This window comes from Medicago truncatula, chromosome 3 (genome assembly GCF_003473485.1).
Source record: "Medicago truncatula cultivar Jemalong A17 chromosome 3, MtrunA17r5.0-ANR, whole genome shotgun sequence".
In the NCBI taxonomy this organism is placed as follows: domain Eukaryota; kingdom Viridiplantae; phylum Streptophyta; class Magnoliopsida; order Fabales; family Fabaceae; genus Medicago; species Medicago truncatula.
In genome coordinates, this window is record NC_053044.1 from 41,307,986 (window position 1) to 41,323,945 (window position 15,960).

At 34.4% G+C, this 15,960-nt stretch overlaps 3 protein-coding genes across 3 annotated transcripts; 1 reads left to right on the forward strand and 2 right to left on the reverse strand.

The window, feature by feature from the left end:
• The first annotated feature begins 2,422 nt into the window (after nt 1-2,422).
• Nucleotides 2,423-7,277, forward strand: LOC112420433 (uncharacterized). Its single transcript, XM_024779753.2, has 12 exons — nt 2,423-2,560; nt 2,655-2,751; nt 2,839-2,902; nt 2,986-3,087; nt 3,185-3,249; nt 3,686-3,769; nt 3,969-4,048; nt 4,122-4,338; nt 5,593-5,648; nt 5,773-5,868; nt 5,965-6,142; nt 6,878-7,277. The coding sequence occupies exons 1-12, from the start codon at nt 2,535-2,537 to the stop codon at nt 6,998-7,000; spliced, it is 1,188 nt and encodes a 395-aa protein (XP_024635521.1). The 5' UTR covers nt 2,423-2,534; the 3' UTR covers nt 7,001-7,277.
• Nucleotides 7,278-7,502: 225 nt separating this feature from the next.
• LOC11439469 (chalcone synthase 1B) lies at nt 7,503-9,173 on the reverse strand. The gene is made up of 2 exons (XM_003601599.4): nt 8,825-9,173; nt 7,503-8,689 (listed from the first exon to the last, which is right to left on the reverse strand). Exons 1-2 carry the CDS (start codon nt 9,000-9,002, stop codon nt 7,698-7,700), a joined length of 1,170 nt encoding a protein of 389 aa, XP_003601647.1. The 5' UTR covers nt 9,003-9,173; the 3' UTR covers nt 7,503-7,697.
• A 2,280-nt stretch (nt 9,174-11,453) lies between these two features.
• LOC11438511 (chalcone synthase 1A) lies at nt 11,454-13,094 on the reverse strand. Its single transcript, XM_003601600.4, has 2 exons — nt 12,815-13,094; nt 11,454-12,715 (listed from the first exon to the last, which is right to left on the reverse strand). Exons 1-2 carry the CDS (start codon nt 12,990-12,992, stop codon nt 11,724-11,726), a joined length of 1,170 nt encoding a protein of 389 aa, XP_003601648.1. The 5' UTR covers nt 12,993-13,094; the 3' UTR covers nt 11,454-11,723.
• Nucleotides 13,095-15,960: the final 2,866 nt, after the last annotated feature.

Genomic DNA, 15,960 nt, shown 5'->3' on the forward strand with positions numbered 1-15,960 from the left:
AGACGTCAGAACTTCATCTAGAATGAATTGGAGAGGAGAGGATGGAGCAATCTCCGAATTAATCAAAGCAACCATCGCCGAAGAGGCAACTTCAAAACACAACACATTATTAAGATGGAGGTTGTGAGCAGGACGACAAATTCCATCACTCGAGGCCACAAGCTCATCCAATAAAACTGGAAATTATCTTTGAGTGGAAGTAATTTACCAAGCGACTTAACTCATTTCGAATAGTTCGTCCTATAGAGGCCATTAGCCGGAATAAATGAATCATCCACAGTTATCTTGTAGCAACAAGGAGGGAAATTTTCCTGATGAGGTTTGACAGCTTTTGGACCCTCATTACAAGAACCACTTGGATTTGAGATTTCACTATGTATAGAGTGAGTAATAAGCGAAACCTCAGTTGATAGACTTGTTCATATAATAGAGACTTGAGAGAAAAAAAACCAACTTGTTTCTATCATTCCAGAGAGCCATAAAGCAACAAGACCAAAAAAAAGATGGACGGTTCCAACATTATCATTTGAGAGGTTCCATTTAAGCCATTCATGGGTACCTAAACTGAAGAATATATACCGAATCCCTTCTTTGATGAAACCCTCCCAAAAAGTTTTAATATCGTTATAATCTATGAAAACATGCATAAGAGTTTCAGGCGTATTAGTATAAATAGAGTTATGAGACTTACCCGATTGACATCTTTCTAAATTTGTGAGAAGAGTGTCATGACTTGCTTTCTAGATATGAGCACGCGTAGTTGCAACATGATCTTCAACTATTAATCTTTGACATAACTGGGTCCGGTTCTTTCACATGTTGATGGGTGAATACAATATTATAAGCACTTCTGATTAAAAATTAGTCATTTTTTAAGATTTAAATTCAATATGATCTTCAATAATTTTTCAGATATGAGCATACATAATTGCAACATGACCTTCAACTATTAACCTTTGATATAATCGGGTCCGATTCTTCCACTGTTGATGAGTGAATACAATATTACAAACACTTATGATTAAAAATTAGTCATTTTTCAAGATTTAAATTCAATATGATCTTCAATAATTTTTTAGATATGAGCATGCATAGTTGCAACATGACCTTCAACTATTAACCTTTGATATAATCGGGTTCGGTTCTTCCACATGTTGATGAGTGAATACAATATTAATATTACAAGCACTTCTGATTAAAAATTAATCATTTTTCAAGATTTAAATTCAATATGATCTTCAATAATGAAAAAGAAGAAAAAATAGAAATTAGCAGCATAGCCTAAATTTGTCCATAAGTAAAAAACAAGCCTTGAATTGTACTTGAACACTCCATTAAGCTGCCTACAAGTAATCGTAGTAGTGACGTAAAAAAAGGATAATATTATAATAATTTTCACTAATACTGTATGCTTTTTTTTTTTTTTTTTTTTTTTAATCAATAAATTAGTTTAAATCTATTAATTCATTATTATGAGCTAATCTCCTTTACCTCAAATATGAGTTGATTGTTGTTGTATTCATTATTATAAAATAAAATAGACGGATTCTATATTTTATAGATGGATGATTATTTATCAATAAATAAAGAGCAATGATTTGTACAACCCTTTTGATATAATTTTTGGGATAACCTTGTTATTCTCTCTTTTCATTAATTAAAAACAATAGAGAGGGAAAAATGAAGAGAGTGAATAAGAATGTAATGTGAGTATGAGAAAGAAAGTTGTTCAAAACTTGTATCAAAATGGTTGTAGAGTTTCTTAAAAAAAAAAAAGGGGTGCGTAGAGTTACAGATAACTTGACACTAATCAAAACCGTTTATTTGTTTTTTCACTTTTATTTTTATATTGTTTCCCCCGATTTTGATTGGTGCAAATTCGGCAATTCTATCTATCTTTTGTTGACAAGGAGTAATGTATTTCTTTCATTTACAGATATTGATAATAGTTATTTTGATCCCTAAACATCTAGTAAGTACTCGTTTACCTTGATTTGCTTCATTAATAATGTCATATTAGTCTTTTAATATACTTATTTATTGTCACATACATCCTAAGTATATGTCAATCTCTATGAGAAAAGAATTAATATCAATATTGAGAGATTATTTACTCATTGGAGGACTATTTTGACTACTTGTTATACATTCATAACTAAAATGACTATTACCCATGAGTAAACCACTAAATCAGACATTGTCATTGTAAGTTATTCTCAAATTAATCACCGACTATATTTATATTTTAAATTAGTCTTTGTCTTTTGTTAAAAATTTCTCAATTATGTCATTCTTCCTCGTATAACAAAATTATAAAGACAAAGACTTAATTGAAAAACTAGTTATATAAATACAGCTAATTTAAAATATTAATCGAGCCAGTCAATTTTTAAAAATATTGTAAAAAGGAAATAAAAGAAAATTGAATGATAAGTAAGTAGAAGTGAAATGTTTGAAAGTGTGGAAAATCGGGGGAACACTACATACACAATTCACATTTGAAATTTGGAACCATTTTATTCCGTTGATTCATAATGGCAGAAGCAAGTGAACTCCGCAGGTACTTTCTTCCTTCCACCTTTCATCTTCTTTCTCCGTTTCCGTTACTCTCAATTTTAACACCGTTATCACATTCCCCAAACCTTTCCTTTCAGTCGAATTTCACAGATTCACAAATTCATCCAAGAAGAAGAAGAATCAAACCCTTCAGATTCCCAAGATTTACTCCGCGAATGTGCTCTTCATGTTCAAGTAACCTACGCACATTCTTCAATTTTCACTCTCACTCTTATCCTTACAAAGTCAATTTATTCATTTTTCAATTTTCATTCTTAACAGAACACAGTGGAACAAATTGTTTCCGAATTCTCTGATCTCGCTTCTTTACAAAATTCAGATTTCGGTAATTCAATTCAACTCTATTCCGTTTCGTGTTTTTGTTATTCAATTTATGTTTTCTCAATTTTTAACTTCGGTTGTTTTTAGATGCTTACATAGAGCATTTCGAAAAGGAACTTAACAACGTACAAGTTGAATCCACCAATGTAGCTAAAGAGATTGAAAATCTCGCGAAAACTCGTAACGATGGTTAGTTTCACTCACTTTTTTTGTTTGTTTCACATATTAACTATGGATTGTTTCATATAATTATTGTTATTCTTTTTTTTTTATTTTTTTTTTTTAGATTCTATTCTTTTGGAGGCTAAACTTGAAGAGTTGGAATGTTCTTTGAATTATATTACATCGGAGGTTAGTACTTGCCGATTGTGTTGTGTTCTAAACTAGCAACTGACTGTGTTGTGTTTTAAACTTCAGCTAATACTAAACATTTTTGTTTCTAAATAATATAGGACCCAGATGACTAAATCACGAGAATTAAGAAAATTGATGTCGTATTATGTTCGGTAATAATATTGTTTTTCCAAGTTAACAATAGGTATTTATAGCATACTGGTTACAGAAATACATGTTAAATAATTAGGGGTAAAGAGATATTCAATGCAGTTAAAAATTTCTCAAGAGGGTTTTATATATAGGGAACGAAGTAGTTGTATGCCTGTGTTCATTATGATGGAACCCTGGCGTGAGTCATGTATATTGACTTCATTTATCCATCCCTTTGTCTAGGGGAAGGGGATTTTCCATTCAGTAATCATGTTTTGACAGTTGTTTTTGATAATTATAGGAGCAGATAAATGCTGAGGCTAATGAGGGAATTGTTTCTCCAATGCTGGTAGACACCGACATGAATCTCGGCGAAAATTTGGAGGTGTTGTTGATGACTACGCCGCACTTCTTGATGTTTGCTGTTATTCTTTTCGGCATTGAATTCGTTTCAAACAAATGTGGACTAAATACTCCTGAACATTTTCTGCTTCTTTTACAGAAAATCATTTTGGTGGTTTTTTACTGTAACTTTTATATGAAGTGTATATTTTTATTGAAATTTTTCCTTTTATGTGTTGCAGCAATTGAAACTTGAGAATAAGGTTGATGAAATGAAGTCAATTCTGAAGGCCATGGAGTCTTTTCATTGTAAGTTCAAATGGTAAGTGTATTTTCATTAACACTTTCTGATAACCATCTATACTATGGCTTACTCAACTTGTTCCCCCTTTCAGGTTTGATGCTTTAGAGCAGATTGACAATGCATTGACAGGTCTAAAAGTGATTGGAATTGATGAGAATTGCATTAAGCTGTCTTTGCAGACCTATATGCCAACGGTAGAGGGCATTTCATGCCTACAGAGAGTTGAAGATACCATGGATGCATCTGTCCTGAATCACGAATTATTGATTGAAGTGTTGGAGGGGACTATGACGTTAAAGGATATTCAGGTTTTAAAACAGATCACCATTTCATTCTTTGACTTGTTTGCTACGACCATTGTTCATTAGATTTGGCAATTACGTTTAGCAATGATGTGGAAAAATACTGATACGAACCATCAAATCTGTTAGGAAAAAGTTACAGTTATAGTGTTAGCCATTTAGGCAGGCTCCTATGAACTGTGAAAGGCTTTTATGTCATCAAATAATGTCTGCTTTGAAGTTGTTTCTTGTGGTGTTTTGAAGCAGACCTTGACCAATAAAGGCAGGCTCAATTGCTTTTAGTTTGATGGTTACATTCATTCTGATATTCTTTTGGTGTATAGTTATCATTAATATCTTCTAAAAAGTTGAGATAATAACTATTTTCTTAATATCTTCAACTTTATGCTTATTCTGCATTTATTTAGGGATGGGGGGTGTGAATCTCAGAATTTGCTGGATATATCATGTGGTTACATCAGTGGGTTTGCTTTTTATTTATGGTCTGTATTCTAGGAAAGCAACTCTTTTCAGTTTCATTTTTGCTCTTCACACACCGCAAAAATACCAAAACACCCCCAGCGGCAGTTAACTGCCGCTCACTCCCCAACATCATTTGCCGAACGACAGTTAACTGCCGTGGGGGTATTTTGGTGTTTTTGTGGTGTGTGGGAGCAAAAACGGAAGTGAGAAGAGCAACTTTCGTATTCTAGTTACTTCTCTTTTTAGTTTCAATACCTTTGTTGTAGGTGATTAATACTCTCTAAATGCTGTGTTGTACTTGTAGAATTTGGTGAAATTTTTAAAATTCTAGTAGTCACTAAGTTATTTTTCACATTGTATTGCATGAAAAAATCCCATCCAATATGTAATGATGCGTAAAAAAGATCCCAGTTTGGTAGAAGGATCATTTGCCAATTTCATTACCCCAAACATTTCTAGATGGAATCCTTAACATCATATTTTGCTGTTAACCATGGATTTCATGTAGAAAACTTAAGAAAGGGTAATTATAATATTAGGTGGTGAAGGAACTTATTTTTATTCACGAGTACCAACGCTTCACATGTGATCCTGGCAAAGCACAGCAACATATATCATTTTTCCGTTTCTAATCTCTTCCTTTAGGAGGAGATTGTTGGATGCTTTTGATATAGCTGTTTGATTATACTTTAAGAACCACATATAAAAACATTAAGTTACTCATCAGTTTAGTTTAGCATTATAAGAATCTTATTTAGCTCTTGATGATTTGTTAACTTTTTTGGTTTTGTTATTTAGGTTTTTCCAAATGATATATACATGGATGACATTGTTGATACTGCAAAGTCTGTCAGGTCAGCTATTTCCTTTTTCTCTCTGTTTAGGTTTACTAAATTCTCCCTCTGCTCTCAAATTTGTTATGAACTAAGCATACTTTTCTAAGTTACTCATACTTTTTTACTATCGTTTACCATGCAGCAAGTCCTCATTGCAATGGTTAATACAAAAACTGCAAGATAGAATTATACTAAGCACACTTAGGTGTCTTGTGGTAAAGGATGCTAACAAATCAAGGTATGACTGTAATGTAGTCCTTTCGGTTTGGGTTTGATGTTATTAAATTTGGATTATTGTTTGATATTCTTTTTTCTATTTCTTGTCTCAATGTAGATATTCTCTTGAATACATTGACAAAGATGAGACCATTGTAGCTCATTTGGTTAGAGGAATTGATGCATACATAAAGTTGTCTCATGGTTGGCCAATATTTGGTTCTCCGTTGAAGCTAATATCAATCAAGGGATCAGATATTTTGAAGAAAAGTTCAAGTTTTCTATGCGAAGTAGAGGTGAGACAATTCCAATGTGTTGGCTATAAAAAATTTCAGACATTATTCTTCCTTGTGCTGTACGGATGTGTTAAAAAAATTCTCATGTGGTATCAAGTTTTCACCTCAAACTGTCTTACTTAAATTGCTTGTTGAATCCACTGAAATTGTGGAGTAGTTTATATTCATTTCTTTTGATAATAACTGGAATATTAATTCATCAACCAAGCCAACGTCCTACTCTGTATGCTGTTTTTTAATCCTCAAAAGTGTCTATATGATAGTAATCTGCTACGTGTGAAACTTAAAATTTACTAATACTAGAGTGACTCGGGTTAGGGTAGAGTTTATCAAATCATGTAGAGTTCAAGCCATGTGTGATACATATTGTGGTGGGAGTGAGGATAATTTAAAGGATACATGTTTTGAAGTCACATTTGGTGCATGGTGTTCTATAGGGTAAATTAATTGGAAATTAATAGAAGCTTCTTTTAGACACGTGTAAATAGGTAGGAACTTTAGAAGTACTCAGCCGGTTAGCATGTCCTATGGTGAAACCTCTTGATGTTTTGCTGTTAGTTTCGTTCATTTTATCTTTAAAATAAAATAAATGGGTGACTATCTCCCACATACATGTATATGTAGCGAAATCATGTCTCATATGTTTCGGGTTAACTGTTCTTTAAGGGCATTATAAATAGTGCAGTGATTGGAAGATTTGTGCGCTGACTTTGTTTTGTTGGGTTGACTTTTCAGAATTTGGCCAACTCTTTAGATACTCATACTCGGAAAAATATACTGGGCTTCGTTGATGCTGTTGAAAAAGTTCTTATAGAGCAGTTGCAGCTTGATCCTAGAGCCGGTGATGGTTCTGGCTAAGGATGTGCTCACAACCTCGTTGCTCATTATGTATACCACCAAAATCTGTATGTTCGAAGTTCTGTATCTTGTCCTCACATTCACTTTTTTATTTGCTGAAGCAAGTATTATAATTATCTTGTTAAGATGATTTACTGCAATTTAGACAGGAAGCTGACATGCTGAACTGGTATATGTAAGATTCAAGTTGTCAGGATCAGTTAATCAGATGTTGTGATAGAATTGAAAATTTTACATGATTAATCCCATAGATCATAAGAAGTTCATATTTTTAAAATGATAGTATGTTCCGTTATTGAAAAGCCTATCATATTCCTTTGTGTGCCTTCATCAATCGAAAAGTATTAGCACCACTCAAGTTTTAGTATTATCCTGTACGTACAAGTCTTGTTTGAAAGTGTTTTTCCTTTTTCTATTTAAATAATATCCTTGTCCTAATTAAATAAATATAAGTTAGAATATTTCAAAGTTAAAATGTCTCTTCTACTTGCAACTCATAAAATATCATGAAATTGCGAATTGACGAATATCTGTATTACAAATATGATATGGAAGGGTACATTAAGCAAACACCATATTACATTTGGAACACAAAAACGAACTTTATTCAAATGCTCAATGAACCAAGTGAAGATAAAATCCACCAAAAACAAAGTAAGAATTAAATAAACATATAATTATAGAATATCGAGGCAATTTAAGTGGCAACACTGTGGAGCACTACAGTCTCAACAGTGAGTCCGGGCCCGAAACCAAATAGGACACCCCATTCCAGCCCCTCGCCTGTTGTGGCAAGTCCGTCTTCTTTTGACTTCCTCCTCATCTCATCCAAGATGAATAACACACATGCACTTGACATGTTACCATACTCGCTAAGCACATGTCGAGTGGCTTGCATTTTCTCTGGCTTTAAGCTTAATTTGGCTTCCACTTGGTCCAGAATTGCTGGTCCACCAGGGTGTGCGATCCAAAAGATGGAATTGTAATCAGAGATACCTAAAGGTTGAAAGGCCTCAGCAAGAGCTTTCTCAATGTTCTTTGAGATAAGACCAGGAACATCCTTGAGGAGATGGAATGTAAGCCCGACTTCACGAAGGTGACCGTCAATTGCTCCTTCACTATCTGGAAGGATCGTTTGTGCAGTCCATACCAATTCAAACAAGGGTTTCTCAACTTGTGGTAATGGGTCTGAACCTACGATCACAGCTGCTGCACCATCTCCAAACAATGCTTGCCCCACAAGGCTATCAAGATGAGTGTCACTGGGTCCACGGAAAGTAACTGCAGTTATCTCTGAACAAACTACCAACACACGAGCACCTTTGTTGTTTTCAGCCAAGTCTTTAGCCAAACGAAGCACCGTGCCACCAGCAAAACAACCTTGTTGGTACATCATGTAACGCTTCACATATGGACGAAGGCCCAAGAGCTTTGTCAGCTGATAGTCGGCACCGGGCATGTCCACGCCACTGGTGGTGCAAAAGATGAGGTGGGTAATCTTGGACTTAGGTTGACCCCATTCCTTGATGGCCTTTGTTGCTGCCTCTTTTCCTAGTCTTGGTACCTCCACAACCACCATGTCTTGTCTTGCATCCAATGAAGGTGCCATGTACTCGCATACACTTGGATTCTCTTTCAGGATCTCTTCTGTCAAGTACATGTATCTCTTCTTGATCATTGACTTATCACCTGAAAAAGTATATGCAGTTTAGTCTTCATGTTTTCTACATGCTGAGAGTGAAAGATCAATTTTGAGGAGCAAAACTAAACAATGTACAAACACATAGCACCGAAAGATATGTATGGATATGATAGATATCTTACACATGCGCTGAAATTTTTCTTTGAGCTCAGTCTTATGTTCACTGTTTGTGATGCGGAAATAGTAGTCAGGGTATGTGCTCTGGTCCACGCAGTTTTGAGGAGTTGCAGTGCCGATTGCCAACACGGTGGCAGGGCCATCAGCCCTCTGTGCCTGGCGGATCTCATCAAATGTCACCATTTTCTTTCTTTGAGTCTAAAGTTGGCAGGGAGGAAGAAAAGAAGGTGAGTACTAATAGGTTATATCTATCAAGGGATTGGAATGGTTGATGACTTAGCAAGTTTGTTGCCACTAAACAAGGACTCGGAAAGAAAGCAAAGGGTGTGTTGCAGTATTGGCTCTGAAGAGAAGTTGGTATATATACACTTGCGGATGAAAAGGGAGGAGAGAGAACTGGTAGATGAATCACATGCTTAACTGACTAAAACTCTAGCAAATTATTATAATAATTCAAAAAAACAAGCTTGTAATGAACAAATGAATGGTTATTAGTATATTATTGGAGGTAGGTGAATTATCTTCCACTTGCAAGTTGCAACCCCGCATGACTGCATGGACTGAAGGTTCGCTGCATACCAAACTATATAATGTATGTGGAAAAACTTACTAGTATTTGGAAGGGAAAATTTGAATGGTCAACATATATTGTTGTTTTGTTGTCAATAAAATAGGATTTTGATCCTCTAAAGTGACTAAAGAGAAAATCAAAGATAGTTTTAACAAACTCGTGATTTGTTATGATGTACCTACAATATATACCTTTAATTTGTTGTTTAATTAATAGTTGATATTAGTCTCGGGTCGATAAAATACGTCACTTAGGAAACTTGATGCAAACAAAACAACAAGTATTTGGCTTGGTCGTGGAGGCATTCCTGTGACTGCTAATTTCAAAATTAAAATGGAATAATATTGTCATTTTCTAATTACGTTTGACCACTTAAACTGTTTGAAAATACTTCGATATTTTTTTAATATATTATAATTAGTGTTTTTGATTCATACCTCAATTACAATAAACAAAATATATACATTCCAAAATAACAGAACAGTTTTTTTTGGTTAAAAAAATAACAGAACAGTTGAATAATGGGATTAATATAAAAGTATGTTTCCCTTCAAAATAAATATAAAATTAAGTTTGGTGAAATAAGATCGAAGGAATACAATAAAGGTGGTACAATTTTCACCTGAGTTATATAACTAAAAAGTAGGTATACATTCTTTCAAAGAGCATGATCCATAATTTGTGGTGATTGTCTCTCTTAATATAATAGCACAACTCAACAGACTGTAGTTTTGATGTGAGTCTGATTCGAAAAAGCAATTAAAATGACTGAATTTCCTAGTTCCTAGCAAATGGCCACACCATTTACGTGTTTTAGAAAAATTCCATGCACAAATTATTTTAATGTTCAATAATAATGCCCTTAGAGTATGCTTAGAGCATTGCTTAAGGAATTAGAAAAGGTAAGTTGGTATGACAAAATGACGTGCATAAACACATGTTTAACTTGTACTCCTGGGACATACTACTTTTCTTAATTAATTGATTTGTTACAACCTAGTAGAGGTTCGTGGATGGCAATGCTAATTGTCAATGATAGTTTTGCATAGCAATAGATTTTCTTCAATTCTATATACGCACAAGGAAAGAAAGAAAAAGCTTTCAGTGACATGATATTTCCTAATTAGTGTCGTTTAAATTATTTTTAGATGACATGACTTTTTTTACAGTTTTCTTTTAGTCCAGAACAAATCCGGATGAATAGTATCTAACGAACTTTACCTAAGTATTTTCCATTTTATTTATCAATGGGAAAAGAAAGACAAAAAAACAAGAGAGAAGAAAAAACAAACAATAGAAGCATAGGGACACATTACTTGGACGCCCTTGTCAACCATCTTCAAACCAGTTTGAGAATTAGATTAAACCTTTTTAATGAATAGATCCATATTCATGAATGCTAAAAATCTCTCAAACCTATTGGAACAAGTCATAAATATTTCCTTGTGCTCTAGGACATCCATTATTTTGTAAATCTCTCACAAGCATTAATGTTTTTCTACAATGCTGTAGCGATTAATGGTAAAAATCACCACATTTGTGCATTCATCGATACAGAATTTCCACATTTGAGTATTCTTGGACTTTTTTAGTGACCATAGTTTCTAAATAAACATGTTAACTCTTCAAATGTTTCAACTGTTCCATATTTAGTTCAAAATTCAACTAAAGTTCTCTTATGTTGCTTCACTCTTTTTTCTTCTAGCTCACCCTTTTTCTCTATGACCATGAGATAATGTTGAATTTTCATTTTCTTTTTTAAGTTCTTAACTGTCATAAAGTGTCTTCTGCATCTTCTCTAAAACTCTTGGTACCTAGCTTCGTTTCATATAATAGCAGGTTCTCTATTTATATACTTGACTTAAGAGTGTCAATCTCATGATTGCTCCAATCACTAATTAGTGTCTTATTCAATGCTTAGTGCATTATTTCAAGGAACTAAATGCTAAATGAAAAGTTATATGTAAGATTGAATATCCAGAGTAAAATCATGTCAAAAAAGGGATTCATTAATGACAGACTATGGTGTATTAGCAGAGAATTCAATGACGCGATTAACAATATGAAATGAAAGGAGTCAATCTTGTTGATACATTCCTTATATCTGAAGATTTTATACATTCCTTGTATCTGAAGATTTTATCAGATAACAGAAAATCAAAGATTTATATCACGCAGTGATAATCGTGATTAATTATAGGCATAGGAAACATGTGGAAAGTAATCAATGAGGAACAGAAATACAAAGAAAGAAAGAATACATTTGATTTTGGGCGAAAAGGTAAAGAGCTTGGGGGAAAATAGAATTTGTTGACTTAGTAAGATGTGAGGATTTAGGTGGACACACTACGGAGCACAACAGTCTCGATTGTGAGTCCGGGACCAAAACCGAAAAGCACACCCCATTCGAGTCCCTCGCCGGTTGTGGCAAGTCCGTCTTCTTTTGATTTCATCCTCATCTCATCCAAGATGAATAGCACACACGCACTTGACATGTTACCATATTCGCTAAGTACATGTCGAGTGGCTTGCATTTTCTCTGGCTTTAAGCCTAATTTGAGTTCAACTTGGTCAAGAATTGCTGGTCCACCTGGGTGCGCGATCCAAAAGATGGAATTGTAATCCGAGATATTCAAAGGCTGAAATGCCTCAACAAGAGCTTTCTCAATGTTCTTTGAGACAAGGCCAGGAACATCCTTGAGGAGATGGAATGTCAGTCCTGCTTCTCGAAGGTGACCATCAATAGCTCCTTCACTATCTGGAACGATTGTTTGTGCAGTCCAAACCAATTCAAACAAAGGCTTCTCAACTTCTGGCAACGGATCTGAACCAACAATCACAGCTGCTGCACCATCTCCAAACAATGCCTGCCCCACAAGACTATCAAGATGAGTATCACTAGGTCCACGGAAAGTAACTGCAGTGATCTCCGAACAAACCACCAAAACACGAGCGCCTTTGTTGTTTTCAGCCAAATCTTTAGCCAAACGAAGCACCGTCCCACCAGCAAAACAACCTTGTTGATACATCATATAACGCTTCACATACGGGCGAAGACCCAAGAGCTTTGTGAGCTGATAGTCAGCACCAGGCATATCCACACCACTTGTGGTGCAAAAAATTAGATGAGTAATCTTTGACTTAGGTTGACCCCATTCCTTGATAGCCTTTGTTGCAGCCTCTTTTCCTAGCTTTGGTACTTCCACAACCACCATATCCTGTCTTGCATCCAACGAAGGTGCCATATACTCACATAAACTAGGATTCTCCTTCAAAATCTCTTCAGTCAAATGCATGTATCTCTTCTTAATCATAGATTTATCACCTGAAAAATCATGCATAGTTTAATTAGTCTTAAGTTACACTAAACAATACAGAATCACATAAAAGATATATAATACAGGTAGATATATATATATCTTACACATGCGCTGGAATTTTTCTCTGAGTTCAGTTTTGTGTTCACTGTTTGTGATACGGAAGTAAAAGTCAGGATATGTACTCTGATCAACACAGTTTTGAGGATTTGCAGTGCCTATTGCGAAGACAGTGGCAGGGCCTTCGGCTCTCTGTGCCTGCCGTATCTCATTCACTGTCACCATCTTAATTGCACAATGAAGAAATATAAATTTTGAAATATACTAGATAAGATTTTTTTTTGTGTGAGAAAAGGTTGTGTGGAACTCATCATATATATAGTGTTACATTACAATATGGATCAAATAAGCATCATAATGGCCGGCTAATTAGTAATTAGTTTTCATAATATTATAATTTAATATATTAATGCTAAAATAGAAAATTGAGTACCTAGTGTTCTATGTGAGAAATGAGAATGGTAGAAAGATTAAGAAAAAATAATTAAAAATATATAAGTTAGGTGACGGAGACTTTTACCATCTTGGCGCATGACTGTGTAGACCCAAGACTGCCTTGCTTACCAACCAAAACCACATTTCTTACGAGTCAGTCAACCATTAGAGCTTAAACAAATTATAATAAGTCACTTTTTTCTATGAAAGGGACTAAATTTTTATATTATAAGATTGTTATTCTTAAGTATATTATAATAAGTATATTATTGTGTATAGTTGATGGCTACCGTGCATGAACGCCAAATAGGTTGTGAACGGTGTGAAATCTTGTGTTGGGGAATGTTGCAGATACTTGAACGTGAAGGAGATGAAGAACGTGATGATACTTGTACAAATAAATTATAAAATGTATGTGAACATATTAAAATTTATGTTTGATTTGCCTTCATCGGTTTGCATAATTTGGATGTGACCATGAATCTCCATCATAATTGAAGTGAGTTGCATATTCATTCCAAATGTATTTATCGATGATATTTCACCAAAAAACCACCTCTATGGGTTACTCTCGTGTACCGAAGTTTTTTTTTTTAAGGAATAAACCGAACAATTAAATTATTTTAATGTTTTTTTGTCAAATAGTCTGCTGGCTAGACTCACGCTATACTGTGAAAAAGTGGGGAATCCGAAATTGAAAACCCTACTCTTGCATTCAAATATCTATGAAACTAACAACTGAGCTACATTTATGAGACAAGTTATTTTTACATTTATATGGACATATACACATAAAAGGTCAATTTTTTTTTTTCAGGGAATAAAAGGTCAATTCTATTCATTGTAATTCAATTGATCAAATCATCAATATTATTATTTTATTAATATTCTACATCTTTCTCTCATTTACGAGTTCTATCAAAAATTGTAATATGGTATAGAAAAATAATTATTCTGTTGCGATATTTTTCAAAAAAGTTTTGAGAAAATTTCATTGAAGCAATCTTCGACCTTTTTCCACTTTGTTTCACCATTGAAGTTTTGCTTTATAAAATCCCTACGAAATAAATATTTGAGCCAATATCACATTTCTCGGTGTGGCTCTCATGCATGTTTACAAAGCAAAGGATCAGAAAGAAGATTTATGCATTATGGATAAATATAATAGATAGATGGCTGGAAGCAATATAATAGATAAGTTAGGGAGAAATTGCAAGTATGTGCAACAACAAATCCAACATCAACAATTATGTGTAAAATTATATGATCAAGATCAAACATTTGTTAACATTTTATCTTCTATCCAGAGTGAATCATCAACTTCGTCCCTCAATTATGCGAAATATCAATTTAATCCCTGAATTTGTTAAATGTCAATCAAGTTAGTCTTTCAGTTCAAACGGAGCGTTAACGGGGCTGACGTGGCCGTTAACCTCTCACATGTCAGACGCCACGTAGGCAGGGACTAATTTGGCCGATAATGACCTAAATTTTCAAGGACTAAGTTGATTGAATTTCAGGAAATTGCTCTTCTTCCCCAACAGCTCTCTTCCTTCTCCAACGGCTATTTCTTCCCCAAATATATAAAATTGGAACCCTAATTTTACAATGTGTAATCTACACTCCAAAATCTCCAAATTTTCTTCTAATAATTAAGGGTCACGTTCTTCCCCAAATCAAAAAATTGCGAACCCTAATTTTTTTTAATTGAATTTGAAAACCAAAATCTGCAAAATTCATTCTGAAGGTGAAAAACACAAGAAGGGGGGGGTTGAATTGTGTTTTCTTTTTCTCTTAAAAAATACTTTTTCTGATAAAACTTCAGAAGCAGTTTGAGTGCTTCTGATGAAATGATCAGAGTCAGATTGCAGCGGAAAAGAACAGAGCAGAGAAAAGAAAGACAAAGACACAAGCAGTTATCCTGGTTCCTTCCACAACACGGAAGTAGTCCAGTCCCCCTTGCACTTCCAAGGAGATTTCACTATAATCACAAAGATTACAACTGCTCAATACTTTCTAAGTATGAGACTTCACAAAAATGCTCAAGCACACACGCAAGAGTCTTCCAATGCTCAAGCACTAAGCAAGAGACTTCTAATGCTCAAGCACGCAGGCAAGAGACTTCTGATCAAACAAAAATACAGAGAATTGAGTTTGAGTTGAACACTTGATATACAATCAGTGGTGTTCACAATACAATACAATAAAGACTCTAGACTTTGAATTTCTAAGATGTATCAAATCAGTGCAGAAATTCAGTGTGCTTTGTAGAATCAAATTGACAGAGTTTTGGCGCTTTTGAACTTATGTATCTCTATCTTTTATCTTCAAGTCTTCACTCCTTTATATAGAGGTGTGAAAGAGACGTTGAGATAATCAGCACGTCTAAAGAGTCGTTTGAAATCCTTTGATTATCCACCAGTAATCCTTTGCCCGATTTGGGTGTAGTCCTTTGAAGAATAAGCTTCAAATTCATTCCCATCTTGAACGTACAACTTCTGCAGGCATGGCTGTTGTTTTGTCTTGTAGCGTAGACAGAAAACAGAGTAGTTGAGGTAGTGGTTGTACACTTGTACTTTGTCAACACTATTAACGAGAGACAAGTGCTCAGTGCTATCCATATATCCGTTGATACCTCCCTTTCAATTCTTCGTTCTTCTTGGATAAGACTGAATTGAGAATCAGCTACTTTGAATCTTCAGTTTGATTAAAGGATCAAACGTAGCTTCTGGTGAAGATATTGCTTCTGATGAAAACT

Bases quoted from the DNA above. Each gene is read 5' to 3' on its own strand.
- LOC112420433 (XM_024779753.2), top strand. From the start codon at position 2,535: ATGGCAGAAGCAAGTGAACTCCGCAG. The intron at 5,649-5,772 runs GTCAGCTATTTC...TTTACCATGCAG, and splicing joins GATACTGCAAAGTCTGTCAG to CAAGTCCTCATTGCAATGGT. The intron at 6,143-6,877 runs GTGAGACAATTC...TTGACTTTTCAG, and splicing joins GTTTTCTATGCGAAGTAGAG to AATTTGGCCAACTCTTTAGA.
- LOC11439469 (XM_003601599.4), bottom strand. From the start codon at position 9,002: ATGGTGACATTTGATGAGATCCGCCAGGCACAGAGGGCTGATGGCCCT. The intron at 8,690-8,824 runs GTAAGATATCTA...ATACTTTTTCAG, and splicing joins AGAAAAATTTCAGCGCATGT to GTGATAAGTCAATGATCAAG.
- LOC11438511 (XM_003601600.4), bottom strand. From the start codon at position 12,992: ATGGTGACAGTGAATGAGATACGGCAGGCACAGAGAGCCGAAGGCCCT. The intron at 12,716-12,814 runs GTAAGATATATA...ATGATTTTTCAG, and splicing joins AGAAAAATTCCAGCGCATGT to GTGATAAATCTATGATTAAG.